Below are 15,217 nucleotides of genomic sequence, written 5' to 3' on the forward strand. Positions count from 1 at the left end.
CAAATTCTGCGCCATAAGACTTAACTAATTTATGTTATCAAAGCTGTGAATGTATATATATCACTTCCCTTATCTAAAATTCCTAAAGTGCTTACACATGCTTTGTCTGATTTCTTCCTCACTGCGATTTACGATTAGGGTTTCAGAGCCTGGAATTTAAAGGACTTGGCTAACATCATTATCGAACTTCTGAAATTCAACTCAGAACAAATACCCCAAATGAAACCTCTTCTGTACGAAGTGCTTAAGCAAAACAAGTTAGAATTTCCATGGAAACGGCCCGGAACTCTTGAAGGAGAAGAGAGGACAAAAGTAAGCATGAAAATGCATTTATTTATTTTTTGGTTCCTCTTCACCTCTGCCCCTCCAAACCTCAGGCTGTCATCTTAATGAACGCTTTCAAGCCTCAGAGGGAATTAAGAAGAACAATATTTGACAGGACTGAGGAAGGAGCTAAATATAGTTCCCCTGTGAGAGAAACGTATTCGAGACTCTTCTCTTCTCCCCTTCCTTCCCCTATCTGGGCAATCTTTCTATCTCTCAGCGTTATTTTTGTGCCGCTCCTGTGGCACAGCAGTTTTAGCTGTTACTTGGTTGGGACTGGATAAACATAACATCTTGAGATACAGTTTTGTCCTCCTTTGGAAGGGTCATTCAATACAAGACCTTGGAGATCAATTTCCAGATTCATATTGCATATACTCCCTCAGTATAATTTCCATTTGCCTACTACTTGAGAATTTTCAGAACGCTCTCATATAATTAATTCACTTAATTCACTGAACAGAGCCACCGTGTTGGGTACTATCAATTCACGTCTTACGAGGGTAAAGTGCTTCAAGCTCACCCCGCTAGTGAGTAAGGAAATCAGGACTCAGCTGGTTCTTTGTTTCTCAGACCCACTGGTTTCTGTGCCTCTACCAATACAACCAACCTGCCTGACCACGGTACACATTAGGTCATGGCTACTCTCCCCTCCTTATTAGACACTGAGAACTTGTATTTATTTTTAGAAATACATGCTGTGGGGTGCCTGGGTGGCTCAGTCCGTTAAGTGTCCGACTCCTGATTTTGGCTCAGGTCATGACCTCATGGTTTGTGGGATCAAGCCCCGTGTCAGGCTCTGTCCTGCACAGCGCGGATCCTGCTTGGGATTCTCTCTCTCCCTCTCTCTGCTCCTCCCCTGCTCTCTTTCCTGCTCTCTCAAAAAAAAAAAAAAAAAAAAAAACATTAAAAAAAGAGAAATATATGCTGTGGTATTACAAAGTAAAAACCTTACCCTGTCTCCAAGTGCTAATATTGATATTAGTATAGATCAGAAACACCCCCAAGGAAGGTACAACCAAGCATAGGTGGGCTTTTGGTTTTCTTGAGTACGGCTATTTTAGACAAGCTTTTTCCAGAACTGTCTGACGTATTCTTCACCGATAGGTCAAATAATGTTTCATTCTAAAATACAACAACCAACATATGGCTTATTGAGGACAAAAGTGACCTTTCATAAATCTGAAAAATTGAATGTAGAACATGTCTTTTGAGTAAAATAATCCTTGATGCACTGACTGAATTAAGTAGCTTAGAAATTATTTTACTGATCCAAGATAATACCTTGAAGTGCAATAATATCCCAGCCTGGGAATAAGTTGGTCTCTATTTTTCTTCGGAAAATTAAAAGCAATTAAAATTTGAGACTGTGTTGGCCCTAACTAGGATATTGGTTATCATAAAGTGGAAAGCACAATAGATTGTTATCACAACTTTCTACTGCTCGTAATTTTTGCAAAGTAACGGAATTCAAGAAAAGATATTACATCACAGATTTGGTAAGTACCGAGACCAACTGACCAACAACAATCTATTCCATAATTGAAGTACCATACACCCTTTAAGACAATCAATATGGCAGTCAAATGAATTTTGCCATCAAAATTATTACATGCTGCCACATCATTGTACACAGAAATTTAAAAATGAAAACATTCCAACAGGTGACTTCCTTTTTGGTTAGCTTTTACCATAGTGTATCACAACTACTACCGGTGACCATTTATCAAGAGCGTACTATAGATTTGGCCTTGGACCAAGCAGCTGATACACTTTATTTTAGTTAATATCTAAATAAGCATGTGAGACAGGTACTACTGTCCCATTATGGATGAGAAATCAATGAAAACCTCACCCAAAAAGTCGATTACAGAACACAACCCGCTCCATTCGTATTATTAGAAGGTGGTAGAGTCTAACACCAAGCCTCAGTTTACCCAACTCCAGCTTCGGATGGACTGTCCCCCTGTGCAGCCCACTCTTTCAAGTGACCTTCATGTAAGCAATGTTCAGCGACACGAACAGTCCTTTAGGATTCACTGTTGGGGGAGGACCTATACCGTTTGCTCAATGCAAGGAAGACCTGGGTTAATAAAATGTACTTAAAAGGTACGAACACAGGGCATCTGGGAAGCTTTCTGCTCACTGAAAATGTTACATGTAAACCATGGCCATGGATGCTAGTTGGAAGGAGAAGCTGTTCTAACCTTTATGACAAAATTAGAAACGATCGATGCAACAGAAGTTTTTAAAAATTATATTTAATACAAGTGAATAGATTAGAAGATCTGAAATGTTATAAAGCAATATACACAATGAATAAATAATTTGCACAGGAGAGTCATGTCTACCTTACATAACACTGTCTAGTATGGGAATACTTAAAGTAAATCCAGTGATAATGGAGAAAGTCCATAAAAATGCTAACCTGTCTTCCCTTGTATGAAATTGTTCAAGTATAAAAATCCAATACAGTGTAAAATAGTATTCAATTTAGTTTAAGAATAAAAATTGCAAGTATTGCAGTTTTGGAAGAAAAAAGTAAAGCAGCATTTAAAAACTACATAAACTACAGAAGAATAGTGTTAAACTAATGAAGTACCAATAAATGAGATCTACACGAGCAAAAATTAAGAGAAGGAAGCATGAAACTAGCAATATATCTGCTTTAAAATAAAACCTAAAAACTAAAATAAATTAAAATGTGTTAATGTCAGAGTACTCTCTTATACAGTGCACATACGAATTTAAATAAATCCAAGTCAACATCTTTAGCTGAATAGGTTAATATTTAATATGCTACATCTAGACCTACTAAATAATTTATGCCATGAGATGAATACATAATTTTACAGTGTCACATCTAAAGTTCCTTTCTTTAGAGTGCAGCATAGTAAAACTTAAAAATAAATATCTTAAATAGCGTTACTATTAAGGCACAGTATAAACCACATTATCGGTAACCTTTGAAGAACTATAATCTCAGTAACCTTGTTGTTTCGTGTACTGTGTTCACTAATAAATAGTTTTAAATATGACTCTGAAATAGATACTAAAAAGTGTAAAATTATTTAAAAAGGGGGAGGGGGTAGGAAATACGTGTCCTTAAGACAGTTCTTAAGGGTTTGGAGTCTGCAAACTTTGCCTGCCTTTAATCGTAAGCCACGAGTCAACACAATAAATAGAAAGAGAAGGCTGTTGTAGTAAAAGCCTGATCCTATTTCAGAATCAGAACTGCTGACACCAGCAGATACAAGTTTCCCAAAATTGAAACAGGATGGGGAGAGGGATTAGAATGTGACAAGCTCATCAAACAAGCACAAGTGATGTGTTCTTTCCAGAACTGTGTGTGTTATTGATTGTCTGTACAGCTGCTGCACCCATTAATTCCACATCACTTGCCCCACAGTCCCGCTCATCCACAGGATAGATGAGAAAATAGCTTTGGTGCCTGTCCACCATTTCACCCACTGCCACGCTCCTAGGTTGATTGTTCGATGCCCATGTTTTGAGACGGTAAGAACGTTATCTTCTTACCTGAAGAAGTTCTAGAGGCCCTCGTGACCGCTAAAAATGACAATCAGTGCGTTCACCGTTTTTGTGGTGTGTGTGTGTGTGTGTGTGTGTGTGTGTGTGTGTTTGAAATCTGCTCTTAAAGGTAATTCAAGCTACATATTGCTCACTCTGCATTCCCTGGTTCGACTAGATTCAAATAGCATCTCCTAAACTGGTAAAAGGCAGTTTGCTTCCCTGATACTATAAAAAGAGCAAAAAAATAAAAAATCCCGTTAGAAAAAGTGAAGTTCCATTGTTTTGCCCCTGCCACCGTCGCGTCGTCGCGGCCTTTCCTTTCCTCAGGCTCTTTGGGATCGATTTCCAAAACTGCGCCCACTCCCCTCTCTCTCTCAACTACGACACTTACTGGAGTAGGAAAAAAAAAAAAAAAAAGAGGAGGAGGAGGAGGAGGAGGAAGAGGAGGAGGAGGATTCTGTTTCACAATAGCATAGCGCTTTTTTTGTTTTTTGTTTTTGTTTTGTTTTTCTTAAAGCTGGTAAGTCAACGTGAACTCGCCTTACCTACTACACGTCGGGCAACTGTGTGTGGGGGGGAGGGGACGCGAGGCGACCGCGACCACGCGGCCGCGCTACTGCATGCGGTCGGTCTGCAGCTGCTGCGGCTGGTACTGGCCGAAGGCGGCGGCGGCGGCCGCGGCGGCGGCGGCGGCGGCGGCCGTGCCGGGGGCGGCGGCGGTGATTGGCTGCTGCACGGCGTAGCCGTAGCCCCCGGCGGTGACGTAGCCCGCGGCGGCCGGCGACGCCGCGTACGGGTACTGGTCGTAGGCGGCGGCGGCGGCGGCGGCGGCGGCGGCCGCCGAGTACTGGGCGTAGGCGGCGCCCGTGTAGTCGATGTAGGGGGTGGTGGAGGCGGCGGCCGCGGTGGGCTGCACGTGCGGGATGACCACGCCGGGCTGCACGAAAGCCTGCGGGTACACGTAGTGGGCGGGGATCCTGCGGAGAAACGGGACACCGAGTCAGGCGCCGCTCGCCTCCCGCCCGCCAGCGCGGCTCGTTCAGAGATCAGACAGACTCCGATTTAGTGGTTATTACGAGCATAGGGTTGCCACAATATCTCCTTTCCAGTGGTCGGGGCGGAGCGCTCGGGCGGTAGCCCGGAGGCGCGGAGCGCCCCGAGAGGACTTCAGCGACAAAAATCGGATGACACCCCTCCCTGCTGCCAAGTTTGAGTTATGATCGTTTCGAGGGCCAATACTTCGATCATTCGGCAGAAGTTTGCAGACTAAATCGAGGTTCATGAGGGCTTACGCACATGAGAGGTATTTAACACCTGCTAAATTGAGGAAGGCTTTGGAGAATTTTGTGATCGGTTCATAAGACTGCGTAGCAAATAGGAAAATTCTCAGCTGTGAATATAGGACTCCAGAGGTAGTCTGTGATCGTCCAATTCCGTAGGTGGAGGGGCGGGGGGGGGGTTGGCCGAGTTCCCCACATTAAATTTCCACAAAATCCACATGTTTATTATCATGGCAACCCTACTTGAAATTGCTATGCAGACTCAGCACACATTAATCTCTCTGCAACCTCAGTCACCCTTATTAAAAATAATAATGATAAAAGAAGCAGGCGACAAAAATAAAAAAAAAAGGAGTTTAAAAGTTCACAAGTGTGGTAAACACAGCAGAATCACACTTCTCAAACGAACTGTAGTGCAGCTCACTCTATCACAAGAGGCTGTTGTGGGAAGCTACAGAAATGCTATTAACATTCACGGCAGTGATTCCCAAAGAGATGTGCAGCACGCTTTTTGCCTTTCTTTCTCTCTTTCTCTCCGTAAAATTCATAAGGACACAAGGGTCAATCAAACCTGTTTGACTATCAGGCACCTGAAGGTCAGCCAGCTTGTTTATCTCTATGCAAGACAGACAGAAGGGGTTTTGGGGAAATGATGAGGTTGAGGGAAAAGGTAGGAATAGGGAAACACAACTAAATAGTTCCAAAATTCATACAAACTTAAAAGGTTCACATAATAAAATGAGTAAGGAAATATTTGTGTGCAAATACTCGTTTCATCTTCCACATCAACCAATAGATTGGCGTATTTGTTTTACATCTGCCCCTACTCATACATAGTTGATCCGAATCAATTGTATTATGTATTATCCTGTAAAAGTTCAAGAAACAAAATCAAGTCCCTTTAAAAATTATACGTTCAGAGATCACATCAAGACACACTCCCAGCGATCTTACTTAAAAGTTAATTTGGTTAAAAAAAATAAATCACAAGAGGTATTTAAAAAAACACCATGCATTTCAGCTCTCACTCTTGCGATTCATTACTGCCCCTTTCAAATGCTACCATGAATATCTGATTTATTTTCATCTTTCTTTAAAGCAATCTCCATCAAAACCCCCTATATTTCTAAAAATATGACACTATGATGCCATCTGGTTGTGGGCAAAGCCAACTTACAGGAAGTACAAGCAACAGTTAACAATCTTTAAAGAATTTTAAAGAACTCAACGCCGAAAACTTCACATCGAGATTTTCGAAAACAGACTTTGCTTTGCCTTTTCGGAGTTTTACTGAAAGTACTTATTAACGAACATCCATGGAAAAGATGAATTTATCGCAGAGGGTGGTGAACTCTGACCCCAATGATAAAAATACACTCAATTTTACTAGACTCGCAGCTCTTTCCCAGTGCCAGGAGAAACGACGTCATCAAGTGTTTCTGAGGACACTTAGACATGTTCTTAATTGCTTGTCAGAAACCAGACGCACGGTCATGCACATACTCAAAACTTGCCTGTAGGTCAGGTGACTGGCTCCCTCACAGCGACAGGTGTGGCTTTATGAAACCCTGTCCTGGGAGGCCTCCGTGTCCACAATGTGCAGACACGGCTAAGAGAGCCTACCCTCTCATGCCAGTTTACATGTGGTGATGGACAGCAGGGGCTGTGGCAGGGCTATTTTTGATCCTGTCATGCGACAAGGGTTTCCAGTGGGTAAAATGTCTTTATAAGGCCAAAGTAAAACATCTATCAGCAGCAGAGGCCAGCCAGTATGAATCTCACTGATACTGAAACATTAACCCCTGTACTCCCAAAGCTCTGAGGACAACATGATGGTGACCAGGGTCCTATCTTTGAATGAAGGTGGTGACGGAAAATAAGTTTAGCCTACAAACAGGCAAGATAAAAATGTGCGTGCGTGCGTGTGTGTGTTTAGAATGCACTAGAGATAAGCAGTGTTTCCTACGGGACTCTTGTCTCTGCACTGATTTCACATTAATAGCTTTCATTTGATAATGCTTGTCTCTGCACTGATTTCACATTAATAGCTTTCATTTGATAATGCCAACCAATGAGAGTGTAGAGTTCCCTGGACTATCAGAATCCAACATGAAGTCTGGCAAGGGTTAGGAGTACGTTTGGAAGGCACACCAAACCCCAGAATTGTTAGAGGCTTAGGAGAAGGAGAACCCAGAAGACCACGGAGAGCCTAAAATATCTCAATTCAGGAAGGAAAGCAGGAAAGGACTGAAGGGAAAGGTGATGCTTCTGAAAAGGATCTTGCATTAGGAGGGCTTTTGTTAGTTTGAGGAGCCCACGAAGGTGATCTGGGAATCTCTCCCCCAGTTAGATATCTACCGGTGTCCGTTCCCTCAATCAGTTGTACCATGTGCGTCCCTAGCTAAGGTTAGGAAAGCACAAGGGCAAGGCAGATACCTCGGGCAATTTCCAAAGAAAATGGACTACATCATTCCTTCTTTTTCAGGTCCCTCTGACATCTCTTCGTGACTTTGGACATCCTAACTGGTTTCCTCTTCCAATCTATCACCAGACTGCTGGCACAGTCTTCATTTCATTCACTTGTCCATAGGACTCGGTGGCCCCTAAGGTCATACCAAACTAACTGCAAATTTCTGAAACGTTGGCATGCTAGGCTTTTCATGCTTCTGGCTCCAAATTATTTCTTCCAGTATTTCTTTCCACCTTTCCTTGGATCCAGGTCAGCTGAGCTCCTCAGTGCTCCTTGGACAAGCCCCACGTTTCTAGATCCTCACCTTTGCTCACGCTGTCCCTTTGCTGGGGATGCCAATCGTCACTGCCATCTCCACCTGTTGAAATCCAAGTCCTATCCACCCTAGCTCTAGCACTCACCAGCTATGGAGCCTTCGGGGATTTGTTTCACTTTCTAGTCTCACTTTTCTCAAACGTGAAATGAATCTAGTATTTCTAACCGTGAACTGCCGTGCATGAAATAACATTATCTACGCAAAGAGCCTAACAATGGTGAAAAAAGTGGGCACTCAATACAAGAGTACCGTATCCTCCACCATCCTTCCAAATCTAGGTCAACTTCCACCTTTACCATGAAGACTTCTTGGGTCCCACTAACCTGCTGTCTCTCCTCCCTGTCTGAAGCCACAACCCTTCTGGGGGTTTCTCAAGTTTTCTTACCAGAGTACAAGGGAGAATGGAACTGTGTCTTTTTTGGCTATAGCTTGACACAGAGGAAAGAACACCGCTCTTTAGAGGTCAGGGAAACCATGATTCTGAACCTGGAAACCAGACTCTGTGATTTACTAGCCCTGTGGGAAGTTAATTAACGTCTCTGTATCACAGTTTCTTCACCCATGGAAAGGCCATTTGAACAGGCTGACATGAACAGCCTGCATCAAATAAGTATTGAGAATTCTATTATATGACTTATGTAAATCTTTTATTAGAACTGGGTCGTACAGCAGATGTTCACTTAATGGTACTGTCTCCCCTGCCCCCCTTACTGGACAGTATAGTCTCTGGTACAGTGTTCACACGACTGGCCTAGAACTCAACACTTAAAGGTACACTGAGTAAATGTTTAAGGGTATTTCAACCTGATCTAACCTAGCCTAGAATTTTCTTTTTTTAAGTTTATTTATGTTGAGAAAAAGAGCACGAGCAGGGGAGTGGCAGGGAGAGTGAGAGAGAATCCCAAGCGAGCTCTGCACCGTCAGCGTGGAGCTTGATGTGGAGGTCAAACTCGCAAATCGCGAGATCATGACCTGAGTGGAAACCAAGAGTCGGGCACTTAACTGACTGAGCCACCCAGGCGCCCCTACCCTAGAATTTTCTACTCACAGACCCATAATCTTTCCTTTCTTATCTTTAATAAGAAAACGCTTCTTTCAAACAGAAAAAAATATATAAGATATTGTTTAGCAAATGTACACGTCTCTACACATCTGCCCACTCTGTCACATCAGAAATTCTTTCAAGCCAAGGTTTTCGCTTGAAAAGCCCAGAGTAATCTGGGGGCCATTTAAGGACCACATAAAGAAAAATAGTTCAGATGCTAGAATTTCAAACAAGGAAGATTAAAAATTCTCAAGCTTCTTTCCAGGCCTAAAATAAGAACATGTGGCATTCAAACAGAATTTAGAATGACCAGGTGTGATTTGTTGGGTACAGGCTCTGGGAACTAGAGCGGTGTTAAGAACCCTTTAAAACAGAAAAGAGAGGACTCACTTGGTCCACCTGGTGGAATGCTATCTATTTCTAATAAGAATCTCAAGTTCAAACAATTTATGCAAACAGTAATAATCACCATCCTTTATAAAGACAGCTTCATATTAGCAGGGATGAAAAACAAAACATCACTATCAAAGCATGCCTGACTTAAACTTTCCATAGGACATTTTATTCTGGTTGTTCTTATTTTCCTCACACTACTTTCTTTCTCAAGGATCTATGCAGACTACCACAGCCAGTCCAAATTTCTAGGTCTGGCTCCCAAGACCCTCCATCAGTGGTCTGGTTTCTCCACGCACTAAATCTTTTCTCTTCCGTCCCTGTGCTTATGCTCGCTTCATCCTATACCCCTCAGGCTTGTCCCTTCTTCCTCTTACCTGTCCAGGACATACCCACTGGTCCGAGACTAGGTCAAGTCCCATGAAGCCTTGTCCAACCCCTCCAATTCACCTGTTTTCTTGCTATTCTGAATTCCTTTTGTCCTTAAAACAATGCCAAGTAATTTAGCAATTAATAGTTCTTGATTGGCTTGTGTTAGTTTTGCTTCCCAAACTACAGTCTCCCTGTTTTGTATCACCCACTTGGCACAGGAAAAACACAACAACATGCTAATACCTGTTGATGATTTAGCTATATAACTGTGTCAAGAATCTTATTATGAGATCATGACTCAGTTCATCATCACTTCTTAATATGTATGTTCTCCTCCCCAATCCCACCTTACACAAGGTCTAGACCAATGAAGGGGAGAACCCACAGAAGCAGCTGGACCCATCAACCCACAATGCGTTGTCAGTGTCCAGGATGGTTGGGATGAGGCATCTGATAAAAAGCTATGGATATATGACGGCCCTTTCTCATCATAATGGAAATAATACTCTTCCTCAGTTTAAAAAAGTAACGGTGGTAAGGTGAAGTATCCATATGTTAAAGGGAGGGTTATAAGAAGGTGGTCATGGAAAATATAACTTGACCTTTCCAAGTCAAATGATGATTACTTGTCCTGGGCTACTCTTGGAGACACATGTGGTAGAACTCTATCTATGTAGATGGAATCTGACCTTCCAGGTTACACATATAGATACTTAGGTGCTAAGCCAGAGAAGAAACTATAGCTGAGGATAAAATACTCCTTGAACAGTTAGAATATTTAAAAAGGAAGTTGAAGTCTGGGGCACTAGAGTCCCAGCAGTGTCCCTCAGGTAGAATATAGCCAACACAGACTCTACGTGGTCTGCCTACATCTAGGTGGTGGGAGGGGGGTCACCCGCTTAATGATGTCTGAATAGAAGGGAAATAAGGGAGCTCGGATGAGAACAGCTGGAAACCCCAGAGCCCAGAGAGACAACACAAATATGAGCAGCCTGTTCAACTGAGTTAGGGTCCGAAAGGTGAAAAGTGAGTGCTGCGTGACTCAAAAAAACTGGCTAGTGTCCGTGAAACCTGATGAGTGTTGCTGAACCTTTAAATTAGAAGGCCTAAAAGTGGATACACATTGCAAAAGAAAGAACCCCATTCCCAGAAAACTCCCCAGTAAAACAGAAACTTAGGACATGCAAGCGATGAATCTGTATTCTTACAGAGGGAAATCACACAATTTAGCACTCACTACAAAAATATGGTTAAGTGGAAGTCACAGGCTATAGCTTAAAAGCAAGAAAAAAAAAAGGCCCTTTGCTTCCCATGGCAAAGTCAAAAGTCAACACTCCTCAACACCACCACCAAAATCAAAACCACAAAGAGCCCCTTCCCCGAGGAAAAGAAAACACTTTCACTACAGCTCTTTTCAATTAAGTAAAAAGCACACAGTTTAGCTATCAACACTTCATTACTGTAATAAATAAAATACAGCACACGGAGGTCTATTGACTATTGTGAAAAAGAAAACACCAACACCAACATCCATGCATCGTTAATCACCATCTGAGCTTGTGTGTCTGAGTCTACTGGTTACAGAGTTTAATTCCAAACAGAACTATTCCACCTTTTATCATCGTATCCTTCTGATCAGTTAGCTTAACTGTGTACGAGCCCTGTCAGGTTAGAAAGAGATAAATCAAATTGAGTCAAGTTGAACAGCAGTAACAGTGCCGGGACACAATCGTCTCGTACACAAGTCATACCTGGTACTTTTGTTTTGTTTTGTTAATCATAAGCTCAAAATTTGTCTGGTTGGGAGGCTGCGTACTTGGTCAGTAACTTGACTCATCTAAAAATATATTATCAGCATCAAAAATATACGAACATATATAAATAGTATCACAAGGAACGTTCTGTGACATGATGGTCTTGTCTGTATATAACAAAGAGGCAGGTTAACCAATGATAGCTATCAAAACTTAGGAGGGCCGGATTCATGGACTTACCCAAAAGGTCTTTGTATAAGGGCTGGATGAAGTTGTTGAACACCAAAGGCAAAACCTAACAATAAAACAGACCACATTCTCGATTTGTGCATGGTTAGGCATTTATTCCTCCTACATATAAAATGCAATCACAACTTTCACTTAGAAAAGATAACCATTCTTTGGATACTTTACAGAAAAGTACAGTATATATATATAACTTATAAACATATATATACATATATATATGTCCTTTTTATTAATGTTATCATTGATCCCCCCCCCCGCCAAATTTTAATAGGCTACAAGTGGACACTAAAAATTATCTGCGAAGTTTAGTTGACAATCATACAGTAAGACCTTAGAAAATTAGACCAGGGAAAAATTCTTGTGGAATGAAACCAGACACAAGAGGACTTGATAATGAAGTTATAAGTCACAAATATTCCTGCAATTCTGAATCATGATCCGTAAAAAGTCTAATTTAGAACATGCTGGACAATGCTTTGGAAGATTACAGATTTTACGGATTATGGTATTAAAAATTCCCCCAAACCAAGTCTCCTTTTCTGGATAGCACACACGCAGACAAACACGTGTTTTTGAATGTTCACAGATATTGGCACATGCACTCACTTTCTTGACAATCTCATTTCCTAGCAAATCCATTTGCATGAAAGTGTCAACCTCTTTCCAAAATTTCAGATGGAAAGATTTGAGTGAAGAGAACAAGATATAATGAAACAAAGTTGCTTACCCAAGAAAAAGATTACCATTTGGTCAATAGTTCGGCTCTTAATTATGTGTGCTAAGGCAAAGGGCAGTGTTGTAAATAATCCAAAAGGTCAAATTTTCACATGGACAAAAGCCTGCTTGCCCACTGATAGCTGCTAGCTGCATGACGTTGGAATAAAACATTTCCCATCTCTAAGTGTCAGCGTCTTTATCTGCAACACGAGGGTCCAGAAGTACATGACATTTCCCCATTTTTTAAAATTACTAATAGTCTGTGATTTTATGTGAGAGGGTGAGACACCACCCTCACCCCTATGCTTCTCTTGGGTCAGTGCTTTGGGTTGGATCTCCCACTCTGGGCACAGGTCAACCGGTGGTAGGAGAGACAACGCTAAGCAGGGAAGGATAACCTGCTGGAGTTGCCACATTTGGCCCCCACGATCCACACGCGAATTATCTACAAGTGGCTGAAAACTGGAAAATAGAGTCCACGGACTGACTGTATGTCATACCTGAAACAGAGGAGTCAAGCCTGAGTCATGAAGCCAAGATTCATGTTTGCACAACGTATGTTTCCTTCAAGAGCTGTTTACGACTCTCATTTAATGTCTTGGTACAATACCTAGCCACGGTTCCACTTTACTGAACACACCGGCCACGTCTTCATTCTATTCAGAAGTGGGTGTCCCAAGTTGGGGGGAGAAGGGGAGGAGGGGAGGAAGGACATCTCTCACCTGGTTGCATGATCCTTGGTTTTGCTCCCAAATATGCCAGATTCACATTGGCCTTCCTGCCATCAATGATGGGGTTGGGATCCTTGCAAGCTCTTTCCGCAGCAGCTCGGTCAGCCATGGTGACCTTAGCAACATACACACACAGACACACATACAAAGCCTTAAATCAACCCCTGAAGGAAACCAATAGTCACGATGGAGAAGTCATTCATGATAAAACTAAGGGGGTTCTTAAACTTTCTTTTTTTTTCTTTTGTTGGAATTTACTCCTTGATCCCCCGTCAAAGAAAAAAAAAGAAAGAAAGAAAGAAAGAAAAAAAGAAAACAGAAAAGAAGAATGAAAAGAAAACAGGAAGGAAGAAACAAGCCCCTCTCCACACCCCCAAGGGTGCTAGCAGGGCCTAGCAGGGAGTCGGAAGCCTGAATTCCATCTTAGAACTCTCGATCCTCCCTCCCTCCCTCAACCGCCCCCCACCCCGCCCAGGTCCCTACCCAGCCTAGGAGGCACTGTTTGCTTTAAAGAAAGTCCAGAGTCACATCCGCCGGGTGCTCCCAACCACCAGCAAGCACTCCTTAACGACAATAGCTATTGTCCTACTCTGGAGCTCCCAGCTCTCCGGCAGCTGAATTTGCACGCTTAAATCCCCAGGGGGCTTAATATGCTCTCTTTCAGTTCAGCAAAGAGCCACAGGATCCTCGTTTTAAAGAACCCATCTTTGTATTTTAAAAAAAGTATGTGTGTGTGGTGGTGGTGGGGGGGGGGGATGGCATCAGGAGTAGAGCCCTAGACCTCATGGGGTGTCCCCTCCCCGCCCCAACCGGAACGCCAGAAGACACACGCATTTTTACAAAGCAACAGCGCGCTTAACGCCCGGCCTCCAACCCGGGAGGGCGATTCCGAGGGGCTGCGGCCCCTCCCTCCCAACCCCGCGCACCCGCAAACCCAGCACTGTTTAGTTCTCTCCTTCCACCCCCGCTCCGCCCGTCCCCTGACACCGCGGGGCGCTGGATCCCCTCGGAACCCCGCGAGGCAGGAGCCGGCCCTCCCTCCCCCGGCAACGCCGCGCGCAAACTTTCAGTTCAGCCGGGGGCAAAGGGGCAGCGCCGCCCGCGTCCGCGGGGTTCCTCGCGTTGTCACGCCGACCCCCCCCCCGACCCCCCGCTGCGAACCCCGACCCCCGAGGCCCTGCGCCGCCCAGAGCCTCTCCTCCCCCGCGGTCCTCGGTTTCCCCGCCGGGCTCTGGGTCGCCCCCACGTCTCCCTCCCCCACCTCCCCCCAGCCCCCAGCCGCGCAACTTACAAATCCGTAGCCCCGGGACTTGCCCGTCTGCCGGTCGGTGATGACCACCGCCTCCTCGATCTCGCCGAAGACCTCGAAGTACTTGCGCAGGCTGGCGTCGGTGGTGTGGTAGGGCAGCCCCCCGACGAAGATCTTGGTGTACGTCGTGTCCTTCTGGGTCGTGTGCATCTTCGCGCCCGCCCCGCGGCTCGGGCTCCGGCTGCGGCTGCGGCTGCGGCTCGGGCAGCGGCTGCGCCTCCTCCTCCTGCTCCGCGTCTCCCGCACCCTTTCGCGGCCGCCGGGGGCCGAGGGCGCGCCCGGGGGCGAGGGCGGCGGCGCGGCGGGGGCGAGCGGCCGGGGGCGGCCGAGGGCGCGGGGCGCGCGGCTTCCGAAGTCGCCAGCAGCCCCGGAGACTTGACTTCGCTCTCTCCTCCCGCCCCCCCTGCCGGTCGCCGTACAAATTCTCCGGATCGTCCGGGTTAGGATCCCGTTCTATAGAATGTGCAAGCGGTTTCCACTCACCCGGCTGGGAGGCCAAAAACGAAAAGGAGAGGGTGGTCCTCGAGCGAAGAAGCGGGTGCGTTTAGAGGTAGATTTTTTTTTTTTTCCTTCTTGGAAATTAGGTAGGTGTCTTGGGTGGGGCGTGGGTAGGGTCGGCGGAGAGCGCGTCCGGGCGCGGAGGTGGGCGGGCGGGGGGCGCGGCGGCGGGGCCAGGGGTGGGGGAGTCCGCGCCGCTCGGGGCTCCGGTGGTGTCCCTCCCGCCGC

The 15,217-nt window shown here is 44.8% G+C and overlaps 1 protein-coding gene across 1 annotated transcript; it reads right to left on the reverse strand.

Annotated features, from left to right (window-relative positions):
• Positions 1-2,565: 2,565 nt before the first annotated feature.
• On the reverse strand, positions 2,566-14,738 carry RBM24 (RNA binding motif protein 24). Its single transcript, XM_030314791.1, has 4 exons — positions 14,474-14,738; positions 13,174-13,297; positions 11,726-11,780; positions 2,566-4,832 (listed from the first exon to the last, which is right to left on the reverse strand). Exons 1-4 carry the CDS (start codon positions 14,639-14,641, stop codon positions 4,469-4,471), a joined length of 711 nt encoding a protein of 236 aa, XP_030170651.1. The 5' UTR covers positions 14,642-14,738; the 3' UTR covers positions 2,566-4,468.
• Between the last annotated feature and the right edge of the window lie 479 nt (positions 14,739-15,217).

This window comes from Lynx canadensis, chromosome B2, assembly GCF_007474595.2.
Source record: "Lynx canadensis isolate LIC74 chromosome B2, mLynCan4.pri.v2, whole genome shotgun sequence".
Lineage (NCBI taxonomy): Eukaryota > Metazoa > Chordata > Mammalia > Carnivora > Felidae > Lynx > Lynx canadensis.

Excerpts from the sequence above, each read along its gene's own strand:
- RBM24 (XM_030314791.1), bottom strand. The coding sequence starts at position 14,641 with ATGCACACGACCCAGAAGGACACGACGTACACCAAGATCTTCGTCGGG. Across the intron at positions 13,298-14,473 it reads AGTCCCGGGGCTACGGATTT|GTCACCATGGCTGACCGAGC; the intron begins GTAAGTTGCGCG and ends TATGTTGCTAAG. Across the intron at positions 11,781-13,173 it reads ACCAAGGATCATGCAACCAG|GTTTTGCCTTTGGTGTTCAA; the intron begins GTGAGAGATGTC and ends TTTTATTGTTAG.